General features: G+C 38.0%; 1 protein-coding gene across 3 annotated transcripts in view; it reads right to left on the bottom strand.

Moving 5' to 3' along the window:
- Positions 1-8,061, bottom strand: part of LOC146466386 (uncharacterized) — a 24,261-nt gene extending 16,200 nt beyond the window's left edge. The window contains exons 1-7 of one of the 3 annotated variants that reach the window (XM_085127373.1): positions 8,029-8,061; positions 5,443-5,527; positions 3,881-4,126; positions 3,391-3,774; positions 2,070-2,771; positions 1,444-1,689; positions 948-1,331 (exon numbers count right to left, since the gene is read on the bottom strand). In XM_085127373.1, the coding sequence (XP_084983499.1) occupies positions 948-1,331; positions 1,444-1,689; positions 2,070-2,771; positions 3,391-3,774; positions 3,881-4,126; positions 5,443-5,503 (2,023 nt within the window). In that variant the 5' untranslated portion in view covers positions 5,504-5,527; positions 8,029-8,061. Of the gene's footprint in view, positions 1-947; positions 1,332-1,443; positions 1,690-2,069; positions 2,772-3,390; positions 3,775-3,880; positions 4,127-5,442; positions 5,650-8,028 lie in introns of those variants that run through there. The other 2 variants (XM_085127374.1, XM_085127372.1) reach the window with 2 other exon arrangements.
- Positions 8,062-11,241: the final 3,180 nt, after the last annotated feature.

The following is an 11,241-nucleotide window of genomic DNA, read 5'->3' as shown; positions in this document are numbered from 1 at the left end:
TTTATAAACTTCAATATCTATGTAAGCCCTGCTGTTAATTTGGTTTATGTGGAAAGAGTACTTTCGGAGAAATAACGAATATGGTTGTGCTTGTTTTTCCTTCTTGTCAAAATGGCTGACAGGCAACATAGTAATACGAACATTGTCTTCTTGATTATAGAACCTAAAATACTCTAACAGCAAATTTTATAAACTGGGAGAGTGGCTCTACCATCTGTATGAGTTTCATTTGAATTGGTTGACATGTATTCGAGAACCAGACTCGTTTATTTTTACTATTTGAGAGTGAATTTTTCGGTCAAAACATAGACCTCAGACCGACCTGATCAAGTGCGGTTTCCATGGCAACGACGCACCTGCCGATCCAAATATGGCTGTTTTTGTTCATCCCTCCAGGTAACCTACCTCCACACAAAAAATGAAGGGGGGTTAAAAATTTTCATTTCCAACTTTGCTTCACTTTCCTGGAGAATTGCTCTTAAAGACAATAAAGCTTCAATTAGGAAAAAAACACCGTAAATTGCTTTTTTTTAGAACAACTGTTGCTTAACTATCTCTAAAAAAAAAAAAAATGCGTGGTTATTCCCGATTTACTTTTTGGATTTCAATAGCCCTTGTTAAGATCTGCTTTCTCCGCATAGTCATAAACCACACAAAAATACTTCGGTAATAGTAGGGACCGTCCTTGAGTCTCATTTGCAAAATTGTGTATTTCTCGTTCAATACCGAGAATACGAATACGCTCTATTGCTTAACACTTTCAAAATGTACATCAACTACTCAGAGAAATTTACGAAGAACTGTACTAACAATAAAGGTCGCAACGAACACACTGATGAGCTTTCCTACACCGCTAGGACGGACACAGAACTGTGATTTGTGTTGTTTTTAAGTTTACAATCGTTGGCCTCTGGTATGCTCAACACGCTATAATTACACATACTTACCTTGATAGTAACAGTAATGAATCTTGTGATTATCGATTCCTGCACCATGTGGATATGACCCTCCTTGGCCGTCTGCATTACCTGTATCTTCGTTATCAAACCGTATCCATTCCACATTCACTACAGCCCACTTCACCTGCTGACATTTAGCTGATTCATAAGCCAGCAAGAAAAATGGCTTCAGGGTGGGGAGGGAGATGGGATCGCTTATGTCTCCGTCTGTTCGACAGCAAAATTCAATATTCGTGTTGTGATCATATACGCCATCAGGAAGTGTCCCTGACTTGTTGTTTTTATTATTGTTGTCTTCGTCGTCCCATTTGATAAATCCTGATGTCAAGTTTGTGGGGCATGATCCTCCTTTCTTGTAAATACAATATTTACCTGTAAAATATTGATAGGTCAATTGGCTAATAATCTCTACGTATACAACAGGGATTCATTTAATTTATCGTTTTACATAATGACCTTTGGATTGAATACTTAATTATTTTACCTGGAGGCCAAGAGTTTCTTTTGGAGTCCGTGGATGTGTTCGTTTTCATGCAAAAGGAGCGTATAATGCCTCTTTTGCTGTCTACTGTTGCATCAAGGTGGAACTGCTGTGATTTGTGGTTTCTTGGATTATTATCTTCGGTGTCCTGGTATCTTCGTCCAATCAGCCACTGAAAGCCATCGGCAAGAGGACACCCGAATGCAGCTTTCGGTATCCCGTATGAACCAGCGGGCCAATATATAGGATCTGCGAAGAAACATAAAGGAAACGAAAACACTGGTAAATTACCTTTTTGTTTTACAACTTCAAGCTCTTTTGTTGACTATGCCTGTTGTTAGTCCTAAAATCTAGGAATTGTGTCAATTGGTTGGGTTTCAATGCATGAAATTTGTCTGACGTTGCTTATATCCTGTTAATAATTGCCTTTTAAGCCACATTTAGAAATGCGAAGGAAGTAACAACGTAACAATTAAGTTGAATTTGATGCCAAATAACAAGAGTCGTATTGATGGCAGGTGAGAGCCATCAGCGAATTTGTTATTCAAGAACCAAAATGCAGAAACGAGGGTAAATAGAATAGAAAAAATTCCTATGATAAGAATATTCATATGATTTGGTATTCGCACCTGTTGTTTGTACCACTGCGCCTGCCACAGATGACGTAGCAACTGGTTTAACTCTAGATGGAGTAATCATCCGCACTGCGGTGGATGTCATAGATGATCGTGGCGTTTTAGAGGATCTCTGTATTACTAGGTCTGTGACTGATGTTATCATAGCCAGCCCTGTTTTAGTTAACGTGTTCTCAGCTGAGGTCGTTAAAGAAATAATTGGCCCCGTGGTAGCTGATGTAGCTACCGGTTTTTTATTAAACGATGCTGTTACAGAGGAAAGCAATCTCTTCGGAGAGCCAATGGTAGATGTTGGCAATCCAGTGATCCCTAAGGTTGATCTAACAGATGTCGAGGAACTGTTACTCGAACAATTGACAGCAACGTATAAGGCACTGAAGCCAGTGTACGAGACGTTCTTATCTGATTTGAATACTACAAACATTTGGTTTGACGAAGAGTACATTCCTTCAATGGGGGGAGGATGATCTCCGTAAAAAACTCCTAATACGTTCGCCGTATCGTTATCTCCATCATACAAGTACAGGCCATCCGTATTATTTTCGCTTTGTAAACTGAAGTTTGTGAAAGTTAAACGAATATGACACGCAGGGCTGACCGTGATTTTCCATGAGCAGTACTGTCCATTCGCGTACTTTCTTGGGTAGCTTGGTGAGTGGAAAGTCCCGTTACCTCCGGCTAGGGACACGTTGCATCCTGTAAACAAACAAAAATAAAATGTTTTATTTCTAACCGATTCTTCTCCTAGCCCCTCTCAAAGCAAGCCAGAAAAGTACAAAGAATGTCTTTGCTAAATTATGTGGACAAATGAAAGGCAAACAAGCTTTGAAGATTGATTAAGTTTTAAGGTAGTCCTCTGAAAATGAAAATGATTACATTAATAAAGGTAGCGGTACGCGATTCTATCGAAAGCCAAGGTTGTATCCACCATGTTTTACCAGATTGTTCCGTATCTACTGATTCCTTTGTGTTGTTGTTGTTGTTGTTGTTGTTGTTGTTGTTTGGCTTCCTCTGCCGAAGAGGAATGCATTGGATGACGGGGAAACGAATTCGACATGATTTACCCTGATAAATTTCTCAAAACGTCACGAAGTATCGTGTCGCTATAATAGTTTTGTAAAATCATTAATTATTCATCAAAGTTATGACCAATCAATAGGTAGAATTTGAGTCACATGTACACCTCTGTAAACCCCAATACAAATCAATAAATTATTAAACAGAAACAAAACTGTGCTTTGTGTTTTTTTTTTTTAAGTTTACAATTATTGGTCTCTTCTGGTATGTTAAACACGCTATAATTACAAATACTTACCTTGATAGTAACAGTAATGAATCTTGTGATTATCGATTCCTGCACCATGTGGATATGACCCTCCTTGGCCGTCTATATTACCTGTATCTTCATTATCAAATCGTATCCATTCTACATTAACTACAGCCCACTTCACCTGTTGGCATTCAGCTGATTCAAAAGCCAGCAAGAAAAATGGTTTCAGGGTGGGAAGGGAGATGGGATCCCTTATGTTTCCGTCTGTTCGACAGCAAAATTCAATCTTCGTGTTGTGATCATATACGCCATCAGGAAGTGTCCCTGACTTGTTGTTTTTATTATTGTTGTCCTCGTCGTCCCATTTGATAAATCCTGATGTCAAATTTGTGGGGCATGAACCGCCTTTCTTGTAAATGCAGTATTTTCCTGAGGATAAGAGTAATAAAAGGAAATCATTTTATTATTTTTTTGGATAGTGAAAGATTGACACACATGGTTTTGGCGATGATTATCAATGCATTGCAGCGGTTACCTAGAGGCCAAGAGCTTCTATTTGCGTCAGTTGATTTGTCTGTTTTCATGCAAAACGAGCGAATAATGCCTCTTTTGCTGTCCACTGTTGCATCAAGGTGAAATTCCTGTGATTTATGGTTTTTTGGATTATTATCTTCAGTGTCCTGGTATCTTCGTCCGATGAGCCACTGAAAACCATCAGCAGAAGGACACCCGGATGCAGCTTTAGGAATCCCGTATGAGCCAGCTGGCCAATGTATTGACCCTGCAACGACAGTTTTAAAGGAGTAATTAGAATGGATAAGAACCGTGAAGCTTAATAGCCTGTAATTAAAAGAGAAAGAAAAACGAAGAACAAAGGGGTATTTTGTCATTTAAATGCGATGAAGTGCATAACAGCAAATTGGACTAGTCACGCAACGTTGTAATTTCATTTTGCCAAGATCGAGAAGAAACTATCGAGGCAGGACGAATCAAAAACAAAACCAACAACGTAACTTGTTGGTAAAGCTGGTGTTCGCCGTTGACGCCGCAAAACTAATCGCCAGTTAGAATAGTCCCCTGAGAGGTAAGAGAGTAAATAAAGCTCTCTAGTACTGACAATGAGACTAATTCCTTGATGCAGTTTCCATAGTGACATAAGAATTCAAAAAATGTTCCATTGGTGATATTAGAGTTTGAAGAAAGTATCAATGAAGTTCCGCTCAGTGTCATGAAATGTTTATATTTCACAATAATGTCTGTCAGTGAAAAAAAAAAAACCGTTCTTTATTGTGTGAATACGAATCGCTCTTAAACTTGTGTCTTGTTAGTTCTTCGCATCAAATATTTACCAAATTTCATTTACTAAATTGAATGACAAACACCTCATCCTGCGTGACTGTGGTTTTCCCGCGCTTTCTGAGAGAATACAGTGCATTGTTGTTATTGTCTTTTTGTTTTAACCGGAAGTAAAACAAGTTCCCACGACCGAATCACGAATGGCTTAAAAATTAAGCTAAATGACATCTTGACTTAAAATCCCATGCAGTGGTCTACTTGTCGAAATTATTGCGTATCAATCTAATCTGCTAGCAGCCTTATGTCAAGAAACCTGATAAGTGTGGCATTTTAGCAAAATTTTAAGAGGCTTTCATGCAGTCGCTCATTGTTCAAATTTTAGAGATTCTCGGCTATTAATATAAATTCAGCCAAATTTCTTGACCATTCACATGAAAGTTGTTGAAATTTCTCCGCTTATACTCTCGACACATTTAGGATGCGTTCGATTGACTGTATTCTGGAATAAGAGTAAGCGGAACAGCTGTTAAATGTCTATTTTAAAGTTAATTTGAGAAGACATTCCTGCAAACTTTCCCTTACACATGATAATTTAAGAAGGATTGTGTACTCCACGGTAACTCCAAAAACCTCTAATCAGGGATTTCTTGACAATCGAACGCACCCTTAATCTACTAGCCGTTCCTATTAGCCCAGATGTAATTCCAGCAGAGGTTCCTGCGAACTGTGGTGAAAATTAACCGATCACTTTACGGTGTCTGAACACTCATAATAATCTGGCATCCTGTAACTCATACATACCTGATGATTTCGTAAAGCAGCAATAAAAGACAAACAATCCCAAAGTTCTCCACAGAAGCATTATCCTTGAAAACGCCTATCTTATCTGAAAACAGTGTAAAATGGAGTTTAAAAATCTTCACTTCCTTATATACAAGACCGGAACAGGCAACATTGGGTGAACGTTTGACTGCAAGTTGCTATGAAATACGAGTCGGTATTTATCTAAGTCACAATCGGTATTCAACAGATTGTTATGCATTTGAATACCAAATGAATAATGTAAATTTCGTCACGCTCGGGAAATAGAAACAAATTAACATACCGAAGAGATCAAACCGGATGATCGACATTTAAACTGAGTTGTGTAGCAGCTCTCGTGAGTTTGTAATTGTCTTAGTTGAGTAGCAACTGCTATTTTTTGTAGAGTTAGTGATGTTGTTTTGAATTCGAATTTGCCAAACCTTATTATAAAATATTTGAGATAGTACGCGCGCTCTCATTGGTCGATAGGTGTGTTTAGATGAGAGTATGTAAACACGGTTGTGACGTCACGCTTTCTGTGTCTCCCGGCACAATTTGAAAACATTTCAAAGCTTTCGCAAGACTCGCAAAGTAATTTCAAGTACAACTGTTGAGGAAATGGTGAAAAATTTCCCAAAATTTTGATCGGGGTTTGCCTATCTCCTCCCTCCCCTGAACCCGAGGGGAAAAAAGCAAAAGAAAGAAGAGCCACAGCGCTTTGCCTGCCTCGCTAGACGACCTCGTCGAGGGAGCTCAAGTGAAGACGACAAAATATGCAGCAAATACGCAGTAAACGTTTTTCAAGGTAATTTTTGCATCTGAGTACCACAATAAAATTTCCTAAAAGACATTCTTTATTCAGAAAATGTACACGAAAACGAACACAAAACTATATGCTACAGACTATAAATGTTTCAAATCAAACTTTGTACGGCCGGTTGCCGTGTTTTGGCTGTCAAATTTGTATAAAATCTATTTTCTCTGAGACTTTCTCAGCGTAATAATCTACTGTTACGATTACTATTACCAGCAACAACTTCACAGTCTGGATCCGCTGCTTGTGCTATGATTCCTAAACAGCAAAACTTCACAAGGCACGATGAGCGACTCGACTTCTCGGCCATCTCAGGCTGCCACATCGGGCAAGTTCACGTAACTTTCAAGAGCGACCATGCACAGTGACATTCATTTTCAGCTTAAATAAACTCCTCATCTTGAAGTTCTTTCCTTACAGAATCGTATATTTTGAACATTTCTTCTAGTTTTCACCGAATGTTCGGTATTTTTCTGTAAGATTTACGAGAATTCAAAACTGAAATCGCCGTCATCCTCACGGGGCTCGCTGACGTTTGCCACAAATTTCTGCTTGATTTTGACTTTTATAACGCAAATTTTGATTGGTTCCTGTGTTGTCAGATGCGCGTTTTCATTGGCTAGTAGCAAAAATGATTGTCCAGAGCGTGTACTGAGAACATCTATTTCAATCAAGAAATAGATAAACAAAATTTCCCTTCATTTGTCGAATTATTTGTTTTAGAAATATTTTATAAAAGCAATAGAGGACTTTTTCCCCGTGTTTACATAGCCTCATCTAAACACTCGGGGAGTTGGGAGAATTCTCGAAAGTTATGCAAACCCTCGACTGCGTCTCAGGTTTGCATAACTTTCTCGAATTCTCCCAACCCCCCCTCGTGTTTAGATGAGGCTATGTAAACACGGAAAAAGTCCTCTATTGCTTAAGTGAAAAGTGAAACTTATCGCTTGTGTAGCGCTTTTGATCATTTTAATGTTAAAAGACGCTGTATTAAGTGAATAAATTATTATCATTGTTATTATGTTTGCCCAGTTAATTTTCAGAATCTTAAAAATGCTGATAAACTACTGCAAATGTATTCCAGTTTTGTGGGAAAAAAGGAGGAATCAGCAAAGCACATTTCCCTGATAATATGGTTGCTAAGTACGAAAGAAGCGTAAGAGTAACTCGGGGCGTACTGGCCGAGAGCAACTTTAGCACTAATACTAGCCCAAGACATATATAACTCGCTTCAACCCTTCTACCAACTTATATCAAGCAAAATTATCCCGGAGCGCAATGGTCATCAAACTTAAATATTATTTGGCAGCAGAATCGATATACATATCGACTCCCGATAACTCGAACCAATTTTCCTTTCCCTTTAGGTCATCTTCTACATATATATACTCTCGATAACTCGAACTCCCGATAACTTTCAATTTCCCTTGAAGGTTCGAGTTATCGTGTCGACTGTAAACCCTCGCTAGGCGCTGTATTTAAGTTCATGAACTACTGGTCCGCATTCATTTGCAATTTCCAAGCATATGCGCTTTAAAGCTAGTTTAGCTTAGACGACAGTACTGTAGACGAAGCCGAGGAGGTGAGCTATAGAGTTAAGTGTGATCGAGCTGCCAAAACCATTCCGTAGTTTATGAAGTCATCTCGTGTATAACCATCGTATGCAAATTAGCGCCCAAAAAAAAAAATAAAAATAAAAACAGGGAAAAAGCTGTTAAAGAAAAAAATTAAAAGGAAGAGAAATGTCAAGGCAAATGGGAATTACATACCTCAAACACAGCAGTTGATTTGCAGTGGTTACTGACAACCTTGGGGAAAAGCCATGTCCAAAAGGCAAACAACAATTCGGATGAGGAAGTAAGTATGAAATGACTGTAAACAGATCGAAAGTATGCCACGGACAGAATGGACAGCTGTTTACAGGTTCATGTGCCCTGTGCCCACGTCATAGCATTAATTTGCATCACATTTAAACAACTATGGATGTCATTAAAAACGGTTTAAGGTTGATTTATTTTAACCATAGAAAATAGAGCAAGTTAGAAGGAATTCTAAAACTCTGGACGGGACTCAGGATTCTGGACCTTGCACTGTTCTCAAAGTGTAAGAATGGTTGTTATACAGCTGAAGATTTTTTCCGCCAAAGCGCACGCATTCGTTGGCTAGTTCTTAGTCACATGACATCTAACAATAGTACAAGATCTTGTTTTGAACATAGTTGCCACTTTTCCCTTCTTGCATTCACTAGTTGGCTCTTAGGAGCCTTTGATCTTAAGGGGGGATTCTACCTAAATTTGAATGAAATTTGAAGAGGTATTAAGAAGGGATAGAAGAAAGAAAATGATTTTTGGAACACTAGCAGACAGTTGATACCCACGCAAGAGCACCCCAGGTTGCTAGTGGACTAACTTGGTATCCGTCTATTAATTATTAATTAAAAACTCTCATTTTAAAACTTCACTAAATCTTCAATATTTCTTATTTCTCTTAATTTTACCAATCCTTCAAGAAAAATTATCTCCTCCCAAATATACCTAAAAATCACCCAAAAATTCACAAAACACCCCACAAAACAGATTCACGGGATGAGTGTAGAGTTTTTGGATTGCTTGAAACGTGAACGAGATATTTTTATTAAAGCCATGTAAAGTGGCGGAAAAGTGGCGTTTAAGTAGAACTGAAGGCCCCCCTTAATTTTGTTTCGTTTTCCCCCATACGGTATATAACAATAAAGCTGTTGTATTAAAGATTGTATCTATATGAAGGCATAGTCTTGGACTTCCAAATTTGCTTTTAAAAAGGTTGGTTGTCTAGATTCCATAGTCCAGCTCCAGGGCCATGGGATGCGTCACATTTTTTTGGAGTAGTTATAAGAATATGGTCTGAGGAGCAGCAGACTTGTAAGTAATTTTATAAAAAAAAAATGGTAGAACATTTTTGTTTTCAATTTTAATGACTTTTTTAGGCAGTGTCATCTGCCATCGTCTGTTGAATATAACGCGTTGCAGAGTAGGTTAAATACTAAAGCTAATTAAAGCAATAACAAGAAATGCAATGATAAACAAAAGCGATGCGACACAAAAGAGTATGATACCAAAGACACCAAAATGCGAGACTTTCAGAGGAATATTCTATAACGTGACAGGTGGTGATTAGTCAGACGTACTGACGCCTCCAAAATGCCCCAGCCTGCCCTAATAGCCGGCGTGGGCTGATTAAGATGATCGTTAACATTGATGAAAAGGAAGACTCATGAAAAAAGCTTCACAGGTGAACGCCACTTGTGTTGGAACTGGTGAAAAAAGCACTAACTCCATCTCTGATCGTTACTTGGTGTGGAAGACGGGCAAAGTTGCATAAAAAAGTATGCGTTTGACGAGGTTGAAATTCCGAAAAGATTTAGGATGCATTTCCTGGTGGTAGTGTTAGTAGTCCGTTAAGGATGTTTTATTCCTCTTTTTTTGCTGGGGAATCTCATTATTTTAATTGCGGGGGATAAATAAACGCCGATGACGTCATCGCCTATTGTCTTGATTTCATGAATAAAATGCGGTGGATTCATATTAATGTGGCATTAATTATAATAGGATGATGTCATGTTTATTTTAGTCTTACCAACAGGTTATTAACCGGTTTAACAGGTTCATCAACGATACCATGCTCTATTTTTATCTTACAGGATTAGCTTAATTGGGCTTTGAACAATTGGGCCCAGTATGATGGGATTTGTACCATGTGACCAGTTAGTGCAAAGAGCCCATCCCTGACCATAATTATTTCGTAAGGTTTCGTTTAAACTAGAAGAAATTTACCTTAGTCTTCCTTAATGCTCGGATAATTAAGGAAACTTATGGACAACTCAATCTGCCTGTATCAGCTTTTTCAGCGGAATATATAGTGATTTGAGGCTTATGAATTAAGAATTGAAAACTCGGAAAACTGGGTTTTTCGGACTGGAAAAGAAAGCGAGGGGGGGGGGGGGGGGGAACAATCACATTGGCATTGTTCTGACTGTGCGTATTGGTCTGAACCAGCCACAAACGTCTATGTAACAACAGCTAAACAACAACCACAACAACTTTATTATATTACAAGCAACTAAATAAGTACACAAATACTTCAACCCGCATGTAATTAACCAATCGAGGCAGGGAAACAAGAAAACAAAAAATTACAAATATCATACCAAATAAAACTGTGACTTAATTATACACTAGCTAAACACTAGTTGTAATAAGTAAGGTAACTCTAATAAGCAAAAAAGAAAAATTGATGAAAGCAAAAGCAAAACTATTCCTCGGATGTAAGTGAAAATAAATGCCAATGTCCTCCATCCAACTTTTTGGCACCAAGTTTTGTCACCGTAATGTGGTGGTTTGATTTGACTACTCCTTCCGGTTTTAATATTTCCTGTTTTATTTCTTCAAACAAAATCGTGTAATTCTACTCATTAGTGATTGATTTGTTTCAGAAAGAAAAAAATATAAGATAAGTTTCTTATTTTCTTTTACCTTAGTGTGTTCGCTAACATTTACAGAAGAAGAAATCATTATCTTTAATTTAAATATTTAAAGTTAAATTGTTAACAACAAACTTTTCAAACGTTTCATAAACAACAACAACAACTTCATTTATTTACCTTGATGTTCATCAGTTTACATTAATTGTTTATGTTACCCGAAAATAGCTATAGCTAGCGAGTTAATCGAGGCGGGTAGCTCAACAAAGCTTGCTAAAAAGCGTCCTTTCCTTTTTTAGAACCAGAATGAGCGTCTCGTGTCATCGTTATTGATTCAAGGAAACAATTACTTCTTTCTTTGCAGTAACTTAAGGACGGTGCCTACTATTGTTACTGCGCATACGTTCTGCGCATCTCGAGATACTCGGGTTTCCTATGGGTGATGCCTGCTAATACAGGAATATTTTTGCGCGGTTTAAAACTATGCGGAGAAAGCAGAACTTAGCAAACGCTTTTGGTATCT

Source organism: Pavona decussata, unplaced genomic scaffold (assembly GCF_977016875.1).
Source record: "Pavona decussata unplaced genomic scaffold, jaPavDecu1.1 SCAFFOLD_144, whole genome shotgun sequence".
NCBI classification, from domain to species: Eukaryota; Metazoa; Cnidaria; class Anthozoa; order Scleractinia; family Agariciidae; genus Pavona; species Pavona decussata.
This window is presented reverse-complemented; position numbering and strand designations above follow the sequence as displayed.